Source organism: Hyla sarda, chromosome 10, assembly GCF_029499605.1.
Source record: "Hyla sarda isolate aHylSar1 chromosome 10, aHylSar1.hap1, whole genome shotgun sequence".
Taxonomy (NCBI): domain Eukaryota; kingdom Metazoa; phylum Chordata; class Amphibia; order Anura; family Hylidae; genus Hyla; species Hyla sarda.
In genome coordinates, this window is record NC_079198.1 from 17519305 (window position 1) to 17543418 (window position 24114).

A 24114-nucleotide genomic window follows, 5' to 3' on the forward strand; every position below is an offset into this window, starting at 1 on the left:
TGGTGTGTTTCACTGGATGGAGTGGCTGATGTGTGGGAGGAAGAAAAGTGACCTCACACTTACAACCAAGGAATCATGGAACTTGAAGTTGGAGAAAGAGAACTCCAACAGGAAATAGCCAGTTTACAAAAATAAAGCCCCAGCGTTATTGTAATTTCACAACATAGCCATTTGGCCCCAAGACAAGTGCAGATTCTTCATTCTGTCTGGCAGGTAAACATTAAAATCACCTTATGGTGGATAACCCCTTTAAAGGGGTACTACCTTGGAAAACTTTTTTTTTTAATTCAACTGGTGCCAGAAAGTTAAACAGATTTGTAAATTACAGTGCTCTCTGCTGACCTCTGCTGTCCATTTTAAGAACTGTCCAGAGCAGCATATGTTTGCAATGGGGATTTTCTCCTGCTCTGGACATTTCTTAAAATGGACAGCAGAGGTCAGCAGAGAGCACTGTGGTCGTGACATAAGAGAAATCCAAAAAGATAAACATTTCCTCTGTAGTATACAGCCCCTAAAAAGTACTGGAAAGATTAAGATTTTTTAATAGAAGTAATTTACAAATCTGTTTAACTTTCTGGCACCAGTTCATTAAAAAAAAAAAAAAAGTTTTCCACGGTAGTACCCCTTTAATACTAATCTCCTTATATAAATACCCCTCCATGAACACAATTCCTGTAAAACTTGTCCTGAGCTCAAAAGAGATTTAACAAAAATCTTTATCCTTGTTATGTGAAAAATCACATTGATGCAAACCCTTGTGATGTCCTACATGGAAAATAAATTACATTTCATTCTTTAATCTGGTTGCCCCGAGGGGCCATACTACTATAGTTTATAGTAGTTGAACAATTATATATATATATTTTTTATTTTTTTTATATAAATAACCAAATAAATGCAGCACTTCTTCATCAGTTGACCTGCAGGGTGCCAGCGCCCCTGACTCAATCAAAGTCCTTTCAGATAATCCAAAAACAATGGTGCAACACTCCGATATCAGCAAACAAAATGTGGATTTATTCACTAATGTCACAACAACGTTTCAGTTCCTCTGTGGAACCATTTTCGAGCATGTTTACTATTTTTTTATTATGGTATTTTATACAATGCAAATACACAACATTTCACAAAAAGTAACAAAAATAGAATCGCAAAAATTAAACAAAGGGAACACATCTTAAAGGGGTACTCCTGTGGCCCAGCCTTCTGAACATACCAGCCTTCTGAATGGCCAAGCCCCCTCGTGACAACACGTCACGTCACACCCCCTCCAATGATGTCTATGGGAGGGGGCGTGTCGACAGTCAGGCCCCCTCCCATAGACATCAATGGAGGGGGCGTGGCGGGAGTACGCCTTTTTAGGACCGCTATACTGCAGGCTAATGTCACACATAGGCTTCATGGAGAGATACAAGGAATTTGGAAAAAAAATATATATATGGGATATATATCATCAAATGCCTCAGGGCTGATGTTGTAATGTAGGGTACAGATCCTATATAGTATAATGCTGCTGCTTATTCCCGCACTGGAGATGTGTAAAGATGAAGTGGTCAGTGGTCACGTCACACCAACTCTCTTTCCAACTCCAACCAGAGAAGATTGTGAAACATTTTGTCTTGTAAAATGTGAACAGTCCTTTGATGGTCGCCATATCTCCGAAAACCCTTTGTACAGTCTTAACGTTTCCTCTCATTCAGCTCGCGGGCCATCTGACAGAGCGTGCAGGGTCCGCAGAACGTGAGACACACACAGTCTTCGCAGATACTTCCCTATAATGAAGAAGAAGAGACCATTTAGATAGGGGGGGGGGGGGGGGTTGTACATCGAATTGAGATACAACACCACATACATGTACACAGGTGTGACACTGTTTCTTCAAGAAAGCAACCATGTTTTTCCAGTCCTGTACATCCCCATTTCAATAAAATGTCAACAATTATAGCTACATAAAAAAAAAAGCTGAGCCATTTTGTATGTACTTTGCTTTACTGGTTTTCTATCAATTTTAAAGCATTCCTGTCATAGAGCCAAAAAAAAAAAAAAAAAAAAAGTGATATGTTACTCAGTACCTAATCCTGATAATGTACATATAACTTTGTCTAGGACCTATATATCCTTAATAAATATCATTTATATGTTGCTCACTTGCTTTGTCTTCTTGCCTTATGGAGGGGGCGTGTTCCTCTCTCTCCCTCACTGTGATGACTCATCTGCCCTAAGTCTGGGAGCAGCCTGACAAAATCCCTGTAGTTTTTATGCATACATTTTCTATCTGTTCCTAGTAAAGCTGGATGCTGATCAACATAGCTCTCACTATGTGTGTGTCATTTAGCTTTCACAGACTCCTGAATGTCTTATCAGCTTCTTTGTCATTCAGGAATCAGAGAAAGCTTTGGCTGTTCAAGCATGCTGGGAGTTGTAGTTTTGCATTACAACAGCTGGAGCTGCAGTGTTTATAAAGCACTGTGTTAGAGCAATGTTACCTTTAGCTGTTGAAAAACTACAACTCCCAGCATGCCCACACATCCTTTTTTCATTTTGCAAGAGCTGGAGGCACACAGCTGGAGAATACACAGCTCTAGCAGAGTTTTACAAAGATTGTACCCCCAGCTGTTGCAAAACTACAACTCCCATCATGGGAGATGTAGTTTAGGAACATCTGAAGGCTGTAGTGGTGCAATGGTAATTTCCTATACTGTATTCCAACACACTTTACGGCCAGTATCCAGTATGCTGCAAAATACAGAGTAGTCTGTCTGCATAAAGATAGATGACCTCTAGTGGTGGCTATTGTCATTTTTTTTTATTTTTTAGTAAAATTAAAAAATTTTCATTCATAAATTTATATTGAAAAAAGTCATCTTATCAGTAGCACTACAAAATCTAAAACGTCTTTCATAATGACAGTGCCTCTTTAAGTTATTTTGTGTTGCTTTTTGTGTTTTTTATGCAGAACTGCTTTCAAAATTCTATTTGTTGCCCTTGGTAACAGACTACGGATTGGTACCATCTAGTTTTCGGTCAAGGCTCTGACACAATTATGGGTTCAATAGATCCAGAAGAAGACAATCCTATTTGAGTCTTATATTTAAGCCCTGCCCTGGAAACACCCAGAAATGCCCACTTTAGGTGCAGTTTGTGCAAACCGATCCCTTTGTGGTCTAGTTTATGGGATTGTCCAGCCAACCAAACTTAGACTTCCAACAGTCAAATTTTTAAGGGGTTGATTTAGAAATGATAGTTACCATTATCAATAAGACCTGATTATTACTACTGCAGTATAGCGCCCTCTGTTGCAGTTATAGAACATTCAAAAAAATGTCAACCAATGAATTAGTAAACAGCACACAGCATAGCCTAATGCTTATGATAGATTTCACAGGTATGTTAGCCACCTAAGAGACATTTGTCTAAGTAAAACTTACCGGGATGTGATATCTTTCCCTAATGCCTGTCCTCAAAGCCAGTATAGTGCCCCCAAGGCATGGCAAGCAGAAGCACTCGCCATAGTCTGACGCCACTTTACATGCAAGACTACCAGGGAAAAATGTTCCACAAAGACCTAAAAACAGACAAAAAAGGAAAAATTCATACAGGTGAATCTCGAAAAATTAGAATATCGTGCAAAGTTCATTTATTTCAGTAATGCAACTCAAAAGGTGAAACTAATATATGAGAGAGACTCATTACATGCAAAGCAAGATAGTTCAAGCTGTGATTTGTCATAATTGTGATGATTGTGGCTTATAGCTCATGAAAACCCCAAAGCCATGTCATCTGCTGGTGTTGATCCACTGTGCTTCATAAAAGGGGTACTCCAGGGAAGTTAGGAACATAAAAATGCCCCAAAGCCACCACAATACCTGTTCTTTGTCCCTTGAAGCTCCTTTGGCCCCTGATGACTCCTAAATACCTTTTCCTTGTTTGAAGCACAGACTATTACTCCCAGAAGTCAGTGCAGCTCTGTGTAATGGCTGCCAGCCAATTGCTTTCACTATCTGTGCTCATGTTCACACTGCAACTCACACACTGTACATGTCTTTTCTTTTAGACTATCCTTCCCCCAGCAATAAATCATTCTGTGCTCAGAATAGCAGAAGTCAGTGATTAGATCTTCAGCTATGTGCTCAGTTGTGATTAAGAATCTTCACTGCTCTTCTCTCACAGCTCACAAGCTCCTCACACAGGGAGGAGGGGGGGGGGGGTGTGTGGCTGTACAGCCAGATCTCTAGACCAAACAGAAATCAGGTGGTGTTGTCTTGAAGGGAGGGGGCTAGGTCTCACTGAGGAGACAAAGTGGATCTAAAAATGATGTTTTTCTCTCATATGCTGAATGTAAGTGACAGCTGAAAGAGAGAAACTGCTCTATATAGCCAATGAATTATATTTAGACAAATACATAGGTTGGTGAGAGGGAAAGCATGGGCTATGGGTTTATTTCCCCGGAGCACACCTTTAAGTCTAGGGTCAACGCATCCGTCTACCAGGAGATTTTGGAGCCTTTTGTGCTTTCTTTCTTTTTAAGTTGCATTAATGAAATACAATGAACTTTTGCTCGATGTTCTAATTTTATGTAAAGTGAGATAAGGGAGTGTAAGTTGTAGATCCAGGCATAAAAATTGAAAGGCCATGGGCATCTTGGGAAATTTATTTGTTACTTTTGTCCTGAATTCTTGCTTTTTTAGATGTGTAGTTAAGTGAGTTATGCTCTTATGATGTACGGCACGTGAGGTCTTCCATATTTACCTTCTCTTCTCAAGGTGCCCACATCAGATATCTCCAACTCGAAACTTGGTGGATATTTACTCTATGGACTACTATGTGGTGTTCATCTCCCAGTCTATGTACTATACTTTAATATTACTCCCTATATATTTAATACAATGTTTATAACCAAATGTTTATCTTTTACAAGAAAATGTTTTACTTTTTTTTTATTATTTAGAAAATTCACCCATGAATACTTACAGACTCCCATGTCTTCACAACAGTCAAAGACTTCGGAGTGCCACTGGCTGCCACTGGAGGCATAGCCTTGCATGGCTTGGGGTTGAGAACCAATTGGGTAAGACATTGTGATCTGTAAGACAAGAACATACAGTCCGTGAATGGACAATAATCATTACAGGGCAAGTTTGGCACACGCCACCGATCCCGCGGGATAGAGCGCTCACAACAACACAGACTTCATTCCAGGAACATCTAAGATCTGTTATTACTCCAAGTCCCAATGGACGTCTAATCCACCTGCCTAACGTCAGTGGAGTTGCCCCTGGTTTCTATACTTTCTATAAACAAAATGTTATTTTTTTTAATCAAGAAAAAGATGGACTGTCCATCTGTACAGTAAAGACCAGACATCTCAGAGCTAATGTCTGCTGTCACACAGCAACCCAGTCCACGTCTACAACCCAGTCAAGTCTAAAGTCAGGTCTAAAGTCAAGTCTAAAGTCAAGTCTATTATAGTCAGCGTGGCTGAACTTAAGTCTATCAAAGTCACTACAAGGCCCAGCAAGCTGCGAGGTCCTTCTGTGTTACTGGCCACCTCTCTGGGATCCTGGCCTAGCTGTAAAGACTATTTTCATCTTTCTACCTCAGTAAAGCTACTGTTAACCCTTATCTGATCTTGGACTATTATTGCCCTGCATAACATTGGGATAGCGGTTCTGCCGTTCGGGTGGTTACCGGGAAAACCATGCCCTGGCATCACGAACATATAGGGGTTAATAACACCTTGCCCCTGGGCTACAACATCTGCCCCCTACACCACACCATCGCACCTCATCACACCCCATGGCCCACCACATATAAGTCGCTCAATACTGGAAGGCTTCAGTCCAAGTAAAGAAGAGAAAATGGCAGATGAGCAGGTGTGTTGGGTTTTAAAAAAATATGCATGCCAGGGCCACACCTAGGCACCGGTGGAGGAACTAAAGTGGGAGCTGTCTGTTATGAGAGAATATCCCCTGTAAACAAGGTTACACAGGTCCTCAGGATGAATGGGGGGCACCGATACACTAAGAGCTGCTGACATAGATAGACAAAAGATTCAGACCCCCAAAGCCCTATTAAGACCACTGAGACCCCCCATGATCCCTGGCAGTCCGCAGGAAGGGGGCATGACCGTCCCCAGCAGCCGACATAGAGATACATGGAGGGGGCGTGTCAGCCGCCGCGTCATGTAGGGACGGAACACTCCCTTTCTGCGAACTGCCGGGGCCTCATACAGGAGATCGTGGGGGGTCCCAGTGGTCGGACCCCTCCCCCCCATACACTATCTATAACTTATCCCCTATCCGAAGGATAAGTTATTTTCCACTACAGTACTCCTTTAGGTGAAATATTTGCCTGTTTTTTGGCTGTCTTCACACATCCAAGTTTTGCGCCTCATATTGTGACAAGATACACACAAAGGTTCCCCTAGGTGGGTTAGGGATCCCACTAAAAGTATTCACACAAACCCAGGGCCTAAGCCCGGGGCACTAAATCCCTATAATTAAACCCCCCCAAAATGTTATTTATTTTATTATTTTATTTATCATATTGTGACAAGTGGCATAAAATTCCCACAAAGTTTTGAATACGTCCTTATGACTGTGTCCCTATTTCCTTTACAACAGGACACAACGAGAAAATGACTATCATGAGTAATATTGTCCAATTACAATTGTACCTAATGGTTTTACCTGCTAACACTTCTTAATTGTCAAAAAATAAATAAAAAAAAAGATCTTACCGCAGAAAAATTCTTCTTATACGGTAAAATCTAAAACTGGAATACAATGATGGGAAGGAAAAGCGGAGCGGAGGTCGATACCGACCAAGCAGGTCGTAGATCTTAAAATAAAAAGGACTTTTGAAAAATGGTCTGATATCTGAGATAAGATATCTGAGTACTTGGTTGGTTTAGCAACTGCTCCAATTTTGGCAAATTTCCCCCAAATTCTCCAAAAATCCAAACAGCAAAAACCTTTCTGGAAAATCCACAATCCCCGATCCGGAGTCTTTATCCGGGGATCCTAGTACAGTGATCCCTCAACTTACAATGGCCTCAACATACAATAGTTTCAACATACAATGGTCTTTTCTGGACCATTGTAACTTGAAACCAGACTCAACATACAATGCTACAGACAGTCCAGATCTGTGAAACGTGTCAATGACCGGAAGAACTGACCAATCAGAATGGGCATTTTACTGGTAAATCACCTCTATTGCTGAATTACATGCACTGACTGGATGTCTGATAGCGCCCCCTACAGTACAGGTAGGAACTACATGTTCTGTACTACTCCTTACCTGTGCCAGGGTTAGCTGCTCCTTTGGACGCCAAGTAAGGGCGGCTCCATTTGGGACACTGTGTGTACTGTATAGGACCCTGAAGAAGCTCCTGTCCTCTACATAAACCATTGTTTCCCAACCAGGGTGCCTCCAGCTGTTGCAAAACTACAACTCTCAGCATGCCCGGACAGCCAACGGCTGTCCGGGCATGCTGGGAGTTGTAGATTTGCAACAGTTGGAGGCATCCTGGTTGGGAAACACTGACATAGACAGTGATTACAGCTCCCAGCAGATCTTTCTTACTTTTATATGTGAGGATTTGCTTTATCTATATTAGTTATCTACTTATTTTTCTTTAATCCTCACTTTTTCCTATTTTTGGATGACATTTTGGTGGCTTCAGAACCAATTACCAGGTTTCCATAGAGTTATGGTCTCAACATACAATGGTTTCAACATACAATGGTCGTCCTGGAACCAATTAATATTGTAACTTGAGGGACCACTGTATAGTACACTATAGAAGAGAATTGTGAGATAATACAATGCTGTAAGGCGGTGTTTTCCAACCAGTGTGCCTCCAGCTGTTGCAAAACTACAACTCGCAGCATGCCCGGACAGCCGTTGGCTGTCCGGGCATGCTGGGAGTTGTAGTTTTGCAACAGCTGGAGGCACCTTGGTTGGGAAACACTGCTGTAAGGAGTCTTACATTCAATGTAACCAGTGAAGACCAGAGCGATAGGCAGAGGACAGTGGCCTGAAGAGCTGACACTTACTTGTGCTGCAGAGCTGTATCAGGGAGAAGATGCTGCGGGAGCTTTGACAATTCAGTTCAACTTCCGATATTTATACAGAACCTGAAATTATGGCCGGGAGGATACAGGTTACTGAGAAATGACATTATTGTCACCTTTCTCTTGTTTTTTATGTCATTTTCCTTATTGTTCTGTATCGTTCACATTCCTGCCACTCCCTCCTTCCATTTCATTACTTTTACTAGGCTTTTTTTTTTTTTTTTTTTTATAACTCTTGAAACATAGAATGTGTCGGCAGATAAGAACCATTTGGCCCATCTAGTCTGCCCAATAATCTGAATCCTATGAATAGTCCCTGGCGCTATCTTATATGAAGGATAGCCTTAAACCTATCTCTCTATCTTATATGAAGGATAGCCTTATACCTATCTCTATCTTATATGAAGGATAGCCTTATACCTATCTCTATCTTATATGAAGGATAGCCTTATGTCTATCCCTATCTTATATGAAGGATAGCCTTATACCTATCTCTATCTTATATGAAGGATAGCCTTATACCTATCTCTATCTTATATGAAGGATAGCCTTATACCTATCCCTATCTTATATGAAGGATAGCCTTATACCTATCTCTAGCTTATATAAAGTATAGCCTTATACCTATCCCTATCTTAAATGAAGGATAGCCTTATACGTATCCCTATCTTATATGAAGGATAGCCTTATACCTATCTCTATCTTATATGAAGATAGCCTTATGTCTATCCCTATCTTATATGAAGGATAGCCTTATACCTATCTCTATCTTATATGAAGGATAGCCTTATGCCTATCTCTATCTTATATGAACAATAGCCTTATGCCTATCTCTATCTTATATATAGGATAGCCTTATACCTATCTCTATCTTATATGAAGGATAGCCTTATACCTATCTCTATCTTATATGAAGGATAGCTTTATACCTATCTCTATCTTATATGAAGGATAGCCTTATACCTATCTCTATCTTATAAGAAGGATAGCCTTATACCAATCTCTATCTTATATGAAGGATAGCCTTATACCTATCTCTATCTTATATGAAGGATAGCCTTATGCCTATCCCTATCTTATATGAAGGATAGCCTTATACCTATCCCTATCTTATATGAAGGATAGCCTTATGCCTATCCCTATCTTATATGAAGGATAGCCTTATACCTATCTCTATCTTATATGAAGGATAGCCTTATACCTATCTCTATCTTATATGAAGGATGGCCTTATACCTGTCTCTATCTTATATGAAGGATAGCCTTATGCCTATCCCTATCTTATATGAAGGATAGCCTTATGCCTATCCCTATCTTATATGAAGGATAGCCTTATGCCTATCTCTATCTTATATGAAGGATAGCCTTTTGCTTATTCCATGCATGTTTAAACTCCTTCACTGTATTTGCAGCGACCACTTCTGCAGGAAGGCTATTCCATGCATCCACTACTCTCTCAGTAAAGTAATACTACCTGATATCCCTTTTAAACCTTTCCCCTCTAATATAAAACTATGTCTCTTGTTGTAGTTTTTCTTCTTTTAAATCTCCTCTCCTCCTTTACCGTGTTGATTCATTTTTTGTACATAAAAGTCTCTATCATATCCCTCTGTCTCTTCTTTCTTCTATTCATATTAAGGTCCTTTAACCTTTCCTAGTAAATTTTACCCTGCAAACCATGTACTAGTTTAGTATCTTCTCTGAATTCTCTCCAATGTATCTATATTCTTTTGGAGATACAGTCTCCAGTACTGCGCACAATACTCCAAGTGAGGTCTCATCAGTGTTCTGTACAGCGGCCTGAGCACTTACCTCTCTACTGCTAATACCTCTCCCTATACATCCAAGAACACCACCCTCTCTACTGCTAATACCTTTCCCTGTACACCCATGAGCACTTCCCTCTCTTCTGCTAATACCTTTCCCTTTCCATGAGCCTTTCCCTCTTTATACTGCTAATACCTCTCCCTATACATCCATGAGCACTTCCCTCTCTACTGCTAATACCTCTCCCTTTCCATGAGCCTTTCCCTCTTTATACTGCTAATACCTCTCACTATACATCCATGAGCCCTTTCCTCTCTACTGCTAATACCTCTCCCTTTCCATGAGCCTTTCCCTCTTTATACTGCTAATACCTCTCACTATACATCCATGAGCCCTTTCCTCTCTACAGCCAATATCTCTCCCCATACACCCATAAGCACTTCCCTCTCTACTGCAAATTCACCTTTTTATACATCCATGAACACTTCTCTCTTTTTACTGCTAATACCTCTCCCTATACATCCATGAGCACTTTCCTCTCTACAGCTAATATCTCTCTCCATACACCCATGAGCACTTCCCTCTTTACTGCTAATTCATCTTCCTATACATCCATGAACACTTCTCTCTTTTTACTGCTGATACCTCTCCCTATACATCCATAGGCACTTTCCTCTCTACTGCCAATACCTCTCCCTATACATCCATAGGCACTTTCCTCTCTACAGCTAATATCTCTCTCCATACACCCATGAGCACTTCCCTCTCTACTGCTAATTCATCTTTCTATACATCCATGAACACTTCTCTCTTTTTACTGCTAATACCTCTCCCTGTACACCCATGAGCACTTCCCTCTCTACTGCTAATGCCTCTTCCTATACGCCCAAGAATTCTGCTAGCATTTTCTGATGCTCTGTGACATTGTCTGCCTACCTTTAAGTGTTCTGTAATAATGACCCCTACATTTCTTTCCTCATATACTGAGGTTAGGACTGTACGACACATTCTATACTCTGCCCTTGGGTTTTTAGGCCCAAGGTGAATTATCTTGCACTAATCCACATTACATTTCAGTTGTCCGAGTTCTAGACTAAATATGGTTGTGTTAAGTAACTTTACATGTGTGATGTCTCATTACAGGACATGGTCCTGTACTACCCTTAGGCCCTGTCAGGTTGAGACCCTCTGTGACCTGGGGGCTCCCCTGCATGGTCTCCCCCTGTTGTTCCATAATGTTGTGAATATCACTTTAATGCCTAGACGGTATCCTCATGTATAGCTACAGCAGAGGACCTGTGGGTGGTCTCAAGGACCGGTGTGAGTCTGTCACATGTTATGTTATCAAAGTTTGGAGAGGTATGCACCCGTCTCTGCTGAGGATCGCAGTGCAGCACTGCAGGGAGGCTGCCTGTCACAAAATCACGGAGGGCAGCGGAGATAAAATCAAGCAGGTTTATTGATTAAAAGGTCTAAAGAGACAACGCGTTTCTCAAGGAACCCCTTGCTTCATCAGGTCTGGAGTACTACTGTATGGTAAGGCTTTAAATATTTTTTTTTTAAATGCAGGAGTGTTACAAAACGGGAGTGACGTCACAAATTGTCTCAGTGACATGCGCATTACAGGTGAGGCACAATTGTGGTTACATAACATTATCATCTTGCATACAGATGTGTGGACATATGTGTGCATGCATATGAGGATGCCCTTCTCTGTAAGTGGTTTCTTAGTATTTTTGTGGCGTTGGTATTTTTCTACAGTGATTCAAGGTATTTCGGGTGCTCCGGTATTTTCGCTCGCTAAAATGCGTCTGACAGCTGTAGCAGGATTCGAGAGGATCGGTCCATACAGTAATCATTGTGGACGTGAGCAGGATGGGTGGCATATCAGAAGGTGTCACTATTTTATTTTGTGCCGACATGAAGAGGAGGCAGATATTGTTGCCATTCACATTTTATTTTCCAGTTGTACGGAAGGTGTTTGCGGTGTTGATGCAATGTATAAGGAGCCTTGAGTATATTGTTGCCGTTCACTTTCAATTGTTCTTGCAGTAAATATGGTGCTCATATGCATGCTGACAAGCAGAGGAGAGGAGATGGGCACTTTCGTTTTGTTTAATTCTCTGGTTGCCTGGACGGTGCTCGTAGTATTAAATGGATTTTTGGGTATGTTGTTTTTATTCATTTCTAGTATACTTTCCAGCCATAATTTGCGGCGGACCGATGGTTAGATAAAGTTAGATAAAAGTTAGATAAAGTTATGTTATGTTGTCACATGATTTGTTATCACATGTTCTCCTAGAGAGCACCAGCTTAACCTATGACCCGCAGCTTGACCAATGGGCGTTAGTCCAGCCCCTCACTATATAAAGTGGCGGCCATTACAATTCACTCTCTTGTACCATCACTTCTACACCAATAAAGCTTTATTTACGCAAAATTAGAGAAATCATTTAAGGTGAAAGTAAACACATTATTTAAATAATTCGTAAAGCGAATTTTTATCGTGAATATCGGCACTTTGCGATTTCGCGAATACTTAGAATATAGTGCTATATATTCGTAATGCCGATTTTTTTTTCACATGCAAATTTTTCTGCAAATTTTTCATGCGAATTTTCACATGGAAAAAAAAGTGAACGAACATAGCAAATATGCAAATTTGGCAATCATAGGAGGAATAATCGTCAATATATTCGCGAAATATCGCAAATTCAAATATGGCCCCTACCGCTCATCACTATTCAGGACTAGGTCATTTTTGGCCTTAAAGGGGTACTCCGGTGGAAAACATTTTTTTTTTTAATAAACTAGTGCGAGAAAGTTATACAGATTTGTAAAGGACTTCTATTAAAAAACCTTAATCCTTCCAGTATTTATCAGCTGCTGTATGCTCCAGAGGAAGTTGTACAGTTCTTTTCTGTCTGACCACAGTGCTCTCTGCTGACACCTCTGTCCATGTCTGGAACTGTCCAGAGCAAGGAGAGGTTGGTATTGGGGATTAGCTTCTACTTTGGACAGTTCCTGATATTGGACAGACATGTCAGCAGAAAGAACAACTCAACTTTCTCTGTAGTATACAGCAACTGATAAGTACTGGAAGGATAAAGATTTTTTTTTTTTTATAGAAGTAATTTACAAATCTGTTTAACTTTCTGGAGCCAGTTGATATGATAAAAATTGTTCTCTACTGGAGTGCCCTTTAAATGTGGTTACCACGAGGGCAATACAGCTTTTAGAAAAATATAAGAAACATATATATTTTTTTTTAGTAATTTATAGTAGTTGGACAATTTAATATATACTTTTTATAATATGATATTTTATTCAGTGCAAGTCACAAAACATATCACACAAAAAATTTACCAAAAATAGAATTGCGAAAGTATCCCTATAAATAATGTGAGTAATGATATCTGTAACATGAAATGCCAAGGGGCTGGTGTTGTACGGTATAACTCCTATATACAGAAGAATCTCCCAATAGCGGACACTCACTCGAATAAAAAAAAATGTCCGCTATTGAGAGATGTCCCCTATTGGGGAAAAAAGTCGTAGTCTAAGGCTACTTCTTATTCCCGCACTGGAGACGTGTAAAGATGAAGTGGTCAGTGGTCACGTCACACCAACTCTCTTTCCAACTCCAACCAGAGAGGATTACGAAGCATTTCATCTAGTAAAAATGTGAACAGTCCTTCGATGGTCGCCATATCTAAGAAAACCCTTCGTACAGTCTTAATGTTTCCTCTCCTTCAGCTCGCGGGCCATCTGACAGAGCGTGCAGGGTCCGCAGAACGTGAGACACACGCAGTCGTTGCAGATACTTCCCTGTAATGCAGAAGAAGAGACCATTTAGATAGGAAATGGAGGAAGAAGGGGTATTGTACATCAAAATAAGGTCCAATACCACATACATGTACACAGGGGTGACACTGTTTCTGGAAAAAAGCAGCCATGTTTTTCCAGTCCTGTACATCCCCCATTTCAATATAATGTCGCTAATAAAGAAAAAACAACTGGAGGCACCTGACCCCCCCAAAAAACTAAAGTAATCAATGGAATATGTAGAGAGCGACAGCAAAAAATCACAGTGGTCCTAAAAATTTAAGATAATATAATCCAAGAGGCAAATAAAACAGTAGCAAAAAGAAAAAGTCCAGCAACTCACCGCAACCGAGACTCAGTGTTGAACAGCCGCCATGGATAACCGGGATCTTACGGGAAGCTCAGAGGCTACAAACCGGTGAGTTTCGTGCAATCAGCACTTCTTCCGGCCCCATGATGGGGCCGGAAGAAGTGCTGATTGCACGAAACTCACCGGTTTGTAGCCTCTGAGCTTCCCGTAAGATCCCGGTTATCCATGGCGGCTGTTCAACACTCAGTGTCGGTTGCGGTGAGTTGCTGGACTTTTTTCTTTTTGCTACTGTTCAATATCATGTCACCAATTACATCTACATAAAAGCAGAGCCACTTTATATACTTTGCTTTGCTTGTTTTCTTAAGTTATTTGGTGTTGTTTTTTGTGTGTTTCTATACAGAACTGCTTTCAAAATTGGTTGCCCTTGGAAACAGACTACGATTTGGCTCCACCCAGTTTTCAGTCAAGACTCCGACACAATAATGGGTTCAATAGATCCAGAAGAAGACAATTCTAGTTGGATCTGACTTTGGAGTTAAAGCGGTATTCCGGGTTTATACATCTTATTCCCTATCCAAAGGATAGGGGGTAAGATGTTTGATTGCAGGGGTCGTGCTGCTGGGGACCCCCATGATCTCGGTGCAGCCTCCGGCATTCTGTGCCGGGGCGCTGCCTCCGAGATGGGGACGTGATGTCTCCCCCTAGTGACGTCACGCCACGCCCCCTCCATTCATGTCTATAGGAGGGGGTATGATGGCCATTACGCCCCCTCCCATAGACATGAATTGAGGGGGCATTGCGTGACGTCACTAAGAGTGTGACCGTGATGTCACATCCCTGTCTCGGAGGCAGCACCCGGCACAGAATGCCGGAGGCTGCACCGAGATCGCAGGGGTCCCCAGCAGCGGGACCTCTGCGATCATACATCTTAGCTTGCCAACCATTGTATAAGTTACAGGAAACAGCCCACAGAGAGTCTAATTTTATGATAGGTTTGACAGGTATTTTAGCCACCTAAGGCTATAATCACACGGCAGAATTTCCGCACATCCGCACCAATTCTGCATTCATTTGGGTGGTTTCTGGCTTGCGCGGATTTCATGCAGAAATTCTGAAGTGTGAATTGCCTAAGAGAGACTTGTCCTACTTAAAAAAAACTTACCGGGATGTGATGTCTTTCCCTAATACCTGTCCTCATAGCCAGTATAGCGCCCCCAAGGCATGGCAGGCAGCAGCACTCTCCATAGTCTGACGCCACTTTACATGCGAGAATACAAGGGACAAATGTTCCACAACAACCTAAAGACAGACAAAATAGGCAAAATAAATACTTGGATGAATGAATAGTCACATATAAGCTATATGGAAACAGGAAAAGGAGAAGAAAAAAGGAGGTTATGAACGAGCGCTACTGCTTTTAAGAAAGGGATTCAGGACGCCACTGTAGCACAGGACAGTTTATTATGGTTCAAAGCGATAGGTCAACGCGTTTCGGCACTAGCATGTGCCTTCTTCAGGTCCACAAAACAATTACTAAAAGGATAGCAAATGAATACAAAGGTACAAATGTCATTTCACATGAAGTAGAGGCACTAAAAATAAGATATTGGTTGTAAAAATATATGAATATGTTGGATAAGAAAATCCAAAAGGATATTAGTTAAAAAAAATACATATGTTGGATAAGAAAAATAAAAATGTATGATGTGAGGAAAGTGGACATTACTCTAGTAGTAAAATGACGGGCACTCGCAGCAGTATAAAGTATATATACTATAGGGGATGTCGGTATGTATATTATAGGGAACTAGGTGGATCAACCATAGTTCCTGTGCTGGATGTGTATACTGATAAATAGTTTAAAAAGTTAAAAAAGTGTAGCTGAGTGCCCAAGCTATGTATAGTTTAGGTATGCGTCCACATCTGATAAAAAAAAAGCCCTCACACCAGAGGATAACAGTGACAAGAAGGGCAGGACATTTGTACCTTTGTATTCATTTGTTATCCTTTTAGTAATTGTTTTGTGGACATGAAGAAGGCACATGCTAGTGCCGAAACACGTTGTCCTATAGCTTTGAACCATAATAAACTGTCCTGTGCTACAGTGGCGTCCTGAATCCCTTTCTTAAAAGCAGTAGCGCTCATTCATAACCCCCTTTTTTCTTCTCATTTTCCTGTTTCCATTTGTTTCCGTACCCTTTGGGGATGTGGATAGGGGTTTTGAGCTGCACAACTGCCCCGGCCGCCTTCCACTCAACCCACTCCCCAGGTGAGGTGCTGTCGCTGCTGATAACCCCAGCGGGACATCACATTACCTTGGGTGCAGTGGTTTTTTGCCGTCCAACTACTTCCCCACCGCACATGAGAGAGCGCCCCAACCTTTTTTTTTACTTCTTTCTCACATATAAGCTATATGGAGTTGCTGAAGCTTATAGGTCATATACACAGCGATCCCTCAAGTTACAATGGCCTCAACATACAATAGTTTCAACATACAATGGTCTTTTCTGGACCATTGTAACTTGAAACCAGACTCAACATACAATATTACAGACAGTCCAGATCTGTGAGACGTGTCAATGGCCGAAAGATCTGACCAATCAGAATGGGCATTCACTGGTAAAACACCTGTATTACTGAAGTGCATGCACTGACTGGTGTTTGGTAGCGCCCCCTACAGTACAGGAAGGTATTACATGTTCTGTACTCTTTACCTGTACCAGGGTTAGCTGCTCCTTTGGACACCAGGTGAAGGCGGCTCCATGTTACTTTTTTAGGACACTGTGTGTACTGTACAGGACCCTGAAGAAGCTCCTGTCCTCTACATAGACAGTGATTACAGCTCCCAGCAGATCTTTATTACTTTTATATGTAAGGATTTGCTTTATCTATATTAGTTATCTACTTTTTTTTATCTTTAATCCTCACTTTTTCATATTTTTGGATGACATTTTGGGGCTTCAGAACCAGTTACCAGATGTCCAACATATTATGGTCGTCCTGGAACCAATTAATATTGTAACTTGAGGGACCACTGTATATGGAGTCGTTAAACCTTCCAACTACATCCTATCCTTGTAAAGTGAGATAAGGGAGTGTAAGTTGTAGGTCTTGACATAAAATCTGAAGGGCCATGGGCATCTTGGTACAAGTATCGGCACTTTTATTGGTTACTTTTGTCCTGTAATCTTGTTAAGTGAGTTATGCTCTTATGATGTACGGCACGTGAGGTCTTCCATATTTGCCTCCTCTTCCCAAGGTGCCCACGTCAGATATCTCCTCCTCGGCGGATATTTCCTCTATGGACTTCTCTATGTCCATTAACCTAAATCCTTATTATGTGCTGTTAGGCTCCTGAATTACTTACTATACTTTACTATTACTACATTTATTCAGTATGGTGTCTATAACCAAGTGGTTAAAGGGGTACTCCGCACCCAAACATCTTATCCCCTATCCAAAAGATAGGGGATAAGATGTCTGATCGCAGTGGACCCGCCTCTGGGGACCCCCACGATCTCCCTGCTGCACCTGTTGTAGAGCGTCAGATGCAGCGCCACAGGCTCATGACACCACGGCTGCGCCCCCTCCCATAGACTTACATTGAGGGGGCGTGACTGTGACTCCAGGATCCTCCGTCCCACATCGCCAGTCATCCAGCACAGAGCGAAGTTCACTCCGTGCACTGGATATCTGGGGTGCCGCAGCTGAGATCGCGGGGGTCCCCAGCGGTGGGACCCCCGCGATCAGACATCTTATCCCCTATGCTTTGGTTAAGGGATAAGATGTCTAGGTGCGGAGTACCCCTTTAAGCTTTAAAAGAATAACCCCCCCCCCCTTTTTTTTTTCTTTTTTTTTTTTTTAGAAAATCCACCCTTGAATACTTACAGATTCCCATGTCTTCACAACAGTCAAAGACTTCAGAGTCCCACTGGCTGCTACTGGAGGCATAGCCTTGCATGGCTTGGGGTTGAGAACCAATTGGGTAAGACATTGTGATCTATAAGACAAGAACATACAGTCTGTGAATGCACAATAATCATTACAGGGCAAGTTCGGCACACGCCACCGATCCCGCGGGATAGAGCGCTCACAACAACACAGACTTCATTCCAGGAACATCTGAGATCTGTTATTACTCCAAGTCCCCATGGAAGTCTAATCCACCTGCCTAACATCAGTGGGGTTGCCCCTTGTTTCTATACTTATATAAACATAATTGAATAATTTTTTAAAGGGGTACTTCGGCGGGGGGGTGGTTATCCACCATAAGTTGATTTTCATACATACCTGGCAGACAGTAATGGACATGCTTAGGAAGAATCTGCGCTTGTCTTGGGGATAAATGGCTATGTTGTGAGATTACCATAACACTGTGGCTAGCTTTTTGTGAACTGGTATTTCCTGTTTGACTTTTCTTTTTTTTACTACAAATCCCACAATTCCATTTTCCTCCCTCCCACACATCAGCCACCCCACCCATTGAAACATAAATGAGCTTCATCCATTAAAATCAGTGTGGTTTTCAATCAGGGAGCCTACAGCTGTTGCAGTTTGATCTCTCAATTGGTAAAAAAAAAAAATTATTGGAGTTAAAATCACAGAAGAATTGTGAGAAAACCCTCACATACAGGTACAGACACTATATTATGAACTACACTAACTTTACAGCCCCTATAGCACAGTCAAATAAAAAAAAATCCTGGAATACCCCTTTAATCCTTCCAGTACTTATTTGCTGCTGAATACTACAGAGGAAGTTCTTTTCTTTTTGGAACACAGTGCTCTCTACTGACATCATGACCACAGTGCTCTCTGCTGACACCTCTGAGAAAATACCCAGAGAAAACATATGCTGCTCTGGACAGTTCCTAAAATGGACAGAGATGTCGGCAGAGAGCACTGTGCTCATGATGTCAGCAGAGAGCTCTGTGTTCCAAAAAGAAAATAATTTCCTCTGTAGTATTCAGCAGCTAATAAGTACTGGAAGGATAAAGATTTTTTTAAAGAAGTAATTTACAAATCTGTTTAACTTTCTGGCACCAGTTGATTAAAAAAAAAAAAAAAACGTTTTCCACCGGAGTACCCCTTTAAATTTAAAAAGATGGACTGTCCATGTTGTTATGTTGTGTATAGGATAAAATGGTGTCTCTATACTGGAAGGCTTCAGTCCAGGCAAAGAAGAAACACTCACATATGAGCAGGTGTGTTGGGTCTGTAAGTATATGCATGTTAGGGCCACACCTAGGAGGAACTAAAGCAGGAGCCTTCTGGTATATGAGGAGCACCCCTGTAAATAAGGTAACTGGGGTACTCATGATAAATGGGGGGGGGGGGGTTAATGAACTAAGAACTGCTAACGTAGATATAAAGAAGGTTCTACCAGACCCCCCTCCCCTTCCCTCAAACCCTGTTAATCCACTTTAGGTTACGTTCACATGTGCATATATGGTTCAAACTTGGCCCAGGCTGTGTTTTTGGCACTTTATTAGCGGTACTGTAGCGGTACCACATTTCTATTTGCCACGTTTTTACTTAAAAGGGGTTACTCCGCTGCTCAGAGTTTGGAACAAACTGTTCCTAAAGCTGGAGCCGATGCCGGGAGCTCGTGTGTAATAGCCCCGCCCACTCATGGTGTCACGCCCCACCCCCTCAATGCAAGTCTATGGGAGGGGGCGTGACGGATGTCACGCCCCCTCCCATAGACTTGCATTGAGGGGGTGGGGCGTGACGTCATGAAGGGGCGGGGCTATGAAGTCACAAGCTCCCGACACAGTTTGTTCCAAACGCTGAGCAGCGGAGTACCCCTTTTAATGGACTTAAATTATGGCCAAAATGGCACATTTTTTGCTCAGTTTGCATAATCGGCAAAACCTACATTGCAAAAATCTTACTGTGAATACGGAAAATTTCTGTAAAAATGTGACCTAAGGCGACAGTACCACTGATAAAACGCCACGTGTGAACACAGCCTCAGGGAGGTGATATTAGAAAATTGTATTTTCAGTTCATAAGGCGGGAATGCTTGAAAAATGTATGAAAAATCAATTTCAACTTTTACCCATGAAAAAATAAAAATAACACTGCATCAACTATTAGCAATGACCATCTACAAAAACTCTACTGCGCATGAAATCCAACTAGGCAAATGCAAAAAAAGAAGACCAAAGTAGATTCATCTAAAACATAAGTATCGGAATCCAATAGTGAAGTGCGTGAGAGCGCGTCTACGAAAAACAAATGCCAAATAAGTAAAAATCCCTCCCAATTTTTTTTTCCATATGTTGAAAAATATATATTTATTGAGGTTAAAGGGGTACTCCAGTGGAAAACTTTTTTTTTATGAACTGGTGCCAGAAAGTTAAACAGATTCGTAAATTACTTCTATTAAAAAATCTTAATCCTTCCAGTACTTATTATCAGCTGTATGCTACAGAGGAAATTCTTTGAATTTCTTTTTTGTCTTGTCCCCAGTGCTCTCTGCCGACACCTGATGCCCGTATCAGGAACTATCCAGAGCAGGAGAAAATCCCCATTGCAAACCTATGCTGCTCTGGACAGTTCCTGACACGGACAGAGGTGTCAGCAGAGAGCACTGTGGACACGACAAAAAAGAAATTCAAAAAGAAAAGAACTTCCTCTGTAGCATACAGCTGCTGATAAGTGCTGGAAGGGTAAAGATTTTTTAATAGAAGTCATTTACAAATCTGTTTAACTTTCTGGCACCAGATGATTTAAAAAAAAATTTAAAAAAATTTCCAGCGGAGTACCCCTTTGAGCACTTGTTCCAATTTTGGTAAATTTTCTTCAAAGTCTCCAAACAAGGCAAAAATTTTTTTTGTGTGCAAAAATCCACAATCCCCGATCCAGAGTCTTTATCCGGGGATCCTAGTATAGCAGTTATCCTTGTGCCTGATCCCAAGAGTTCAGTATATATATAATACTATTGAAGAGATAATACAATGCTGTAAGGCGGCGTTTCCCAACCAGGGTGCCTCCAGCTGTTGCAAACTACAACTTCCAGCATGCCCGGACAGCCAACGGCTGTCCGGGCATGCTGGGAGTTGTAGTTTTGCAACAGCTGGAGGCACCCTAGTTGGGAAACACTGCTGTAAGGAGTCTCACATCCAATGTAACCAGTGAAGACCAGAGCGATAGGCAGAGGACAGTGGTCTGAAGAGCTGACACTTACTTGTGCTGCAGAGCTGTATCAGGGAGAAGATGCTGCCGGAGCTTTGACAATTCAGTTCAACTTCCGATATTTATACAGAACCTGAAGTTATGGCCGGCTCCAAACAGGTTAGTAAGATGTGACATCACTACCCCCTCCATCTTAGTCTTTTGTGTCCTTTTTCTTATTGTTCTGTATTGGTCACATTCCTGCCACTCCCTCCTTTCACACCACTAGTTTTACTTGTCTACCCCACCCATCCGCCCCTTCTTTTCTAGTCTAGTGGCTTTTTTTTTTTTTTACTCTGGACCAAGTATGGTTGTTTTAGGTGACTCTACATTTATTCGCCATGGCATTCTGGTGTTAACTAAAACCCACTTTAAACGCTATCTGGATGTGCTGCTGTGATATTTAATGTGAATATTATAGAGGTTGTTGGGCCAAGCCATTCAATAACTGACGCCCTATCTAGACTTTTTTGGTTGTACTGCTCCTCTTCGTATTTTTAATATAGATAGATATGAGATAGATATGAGATAGATAGAGGGACCGCGATGGGTACCCAAGTGGCCCCATCACATGCAAACCTCTTTATGGGGTGCTTTGAGGCTCAATTCATTATGTGTAATCCATTATTCCATTACCATGTCATTATCTATAAAAGATATATTGAAGATTTGTCCGTTCTATGGAGGGGAACCATTGAACAAATTAATACATTAATCCAACAGATTAATGCAAACGACTGGGGTATATCCTTCACCCCTAACTATTCACGAACCTCAATCGAATTTTTAGATCAGAAGACAGTGACATAATCACATCCACTTTTTTAATATCTGTGGACTCTAATAGCTATGTCTATATTAATGGTAAGTGTGGTGAGCAATATGTAAGAAGCACCACTCAACAATTACATAGACATCTGAACCAACACCTCAGCAATAATAAAAAGGATATACGCATCATAGCTTATCCAGACATATTGTTACTTCACATAAAGATGAAGAAAATGTTATTTCTATCATAACTATCGATTTCATTCCTCCACTTGTGAACAATAGATTTGAAACATTAGCCAAAAAAAGAGATGTTCTGGATATACTCCTTGTATTCCTTACAACCAGAAGGCCTCAATGAGGCCACTGAATTAATTCACTAAACTGTACATCCTAACATATACAGTAAACACACTCCCCTTTCTGTGGTATTAATCTTCTCGTTTCATATGTATATTCCTATTTGTATTTACATTCATATTTATTATTTATACTGAGAGATTGATCTCAATTACAGTATATTTTATTTATTTATTGCATGGCCGGTATTTTTAATATAAAATTACCATCAGGGTGGCCAAAAGGCTGTGTCGGTGTAGTGAAGAATTGTGTGTCTTGAAGCGTTCTGTGTATACCCCCCAAGTGGCGACCCTACTTTTAACCCAGAAGATATAAAGATGGACATTGGTTTATTCCATATTTAAATCTTTGAATTTGGCATCACCGCCAAAGGAGGTGCATAGGAAGTTGAGGGCGCAGGAGCTTTAGGGTCAAGTTTCTGTGTGGAGCCCATACTTAGAAGCAGGAAAAATGCTGGCCAATGGCCAAGAAGGTTGATTTAAGGCAATAGTGTAAGGTTGGCTAGTAAATCCCCCAACCAACACCTAGGCCCTGCTGTATTGATTCATACATAGGATCACTTTTTTGCTTTGTCGCTAGTAAGAAGCAGCTATGTTTAGCACTACTTTAGAGGGGATCAGGCTTATTTCTAATGGAGATGGCAATCACACTTCATGTTGGCGTCTTTTAAGACCTCCTTTACATATATATCAGGCGTTTGGCACTATTTCAATGCGGTGTGCACCGGAGGGAAATTGATAGCAGAACTGATCTTATTCTTTTGAATGAGACAGTTCACAATCATCCGGCGTCTCCGTTTGGACTCGCCGAACCGGCACCGGAAAGGGAAATGCATCTTGCTGCGTTCCCCCGTCCTGCGATCAGAAAAATTGGACTCCGGATGCTACACAACTGATGACAACTGATGCATCTTTTTATCGGTTGTGGCATAAGTTGCGTCGAGCTTTAGGCTGGGATTACGGATGCCAGAAAATGAACATATGTAATCTTAGTCTTACAGATATGAATTGAAATTACGTTTTATAGGCGCTCCATTTTGTTTTGGTAATATTGGCCTGGAGTATAGTATGGTTCGGTGGACACTGATCTGCGCCACATTACTATTACTTAGGATCTCGGTTGGTGAGATGTGACATCACTGCCTCCTCCATCTCAGTTTTTCGTGTCCTTTTTCTTCTGTATCATTCACATTCTTGCCGTTCCTTCCTTCCATTCCATTCACCTTTACTTAACTTCCCCTCCCCAAATTCCTTTTTGCCTCCGCTCTTTGTTGGTGATACCTGCTGCTCCTGAGGACCAGTAAAACTTGACTTTCGACTTTGTAAACCAGATGGAAACACAGTGGAGAATTTATTTTCACGTATTTCTCGATGGTCACATATGTTCATAGAAATTTTCTGGGAAGAAAACCTGTGCAGAGGAATCATTGACCAGTTGCCCATAGCAACCAATCAGATCACTTCTTTCATTTTTTAAAAGGCCTCCGTGAAATGAAAGAAGCGATCTGATTGGTTGCTGTGGGCAACTGGACAACTTTTCCTCTGGACAGGTTTTGATAAATTTCCCTAATATTCTCTATATCAGTGGTCTCAAACTGTGGCCCTCCAGATGTTGCAAAACTTTAGCTGTTGGCTATCCGGGCAATCTGGGAGTGGAAATTTAGTAAATTCTGGAGGGCCAAAGTTTGAGATGATTCCTCTACATGTTCATATACATATTCTGAGAAGAAGAGGGTTTGCCAACAATGGCCCTGATTACTGTTGTAAACTCGACCTGTTTTTCGGGTTGTGCGCCAAATTGTGTCGCATTCCTAGCCTTTTTG

The 24114-nt window shown here is 41.3% G+C and overlaps 2 protein-coding genes across 2 annotated transcripts; both read right to left on the bottom strand.

Annotated features, from left to right (window-relative positions):
- Positions 1-1048: 1048 nt before the first annotated feature.
- Positions 1049-5233, bottom strand: LOC130294160 (cornifelin homolog). The gene is made up of 3 exons (XM_056543663.1): positions 4972-5233; positions 3429-3565; positions 1049-1772 (listed from the first exon to the last, which is right to left on the bottom strand). Exons 1-3 carry the CDS (start codon positions 5075-5077, stop codon positions 1680-1682), a joined length of 336 nt encoding a protein of 111 aa, XP_056399638.1. The 5' UTR covers positions 5078-5233; the 3' UTR covers positions 1049-1679.
- Positions 5234-13245: 8012 nt separating this feature from the next.
- LOC130293715 (cornifelin homolog) lies at positions 13246-23705 on the bottom strand. The gene is made up of 4 exons (XM_056542741.1): positions 23573-23705; positions 17871-17982; positions 15145-15281; positions 13246-13672 (listed from the first exon to the last, which is right to left on the bottom strand). Exons 1-4 carry the CDS (start codon positions 23678-23680, stop codon positions 13580-13582), a joined length of 450 nt encoding a protein of 149 aa, XP_056398716.1. The 5' UTR covers positions 23681-23705; the 3' UTR covers positions 13246-13579.
- Between the last annotated feature and the right edge of the window lie 409 nt (positions 23706-24114).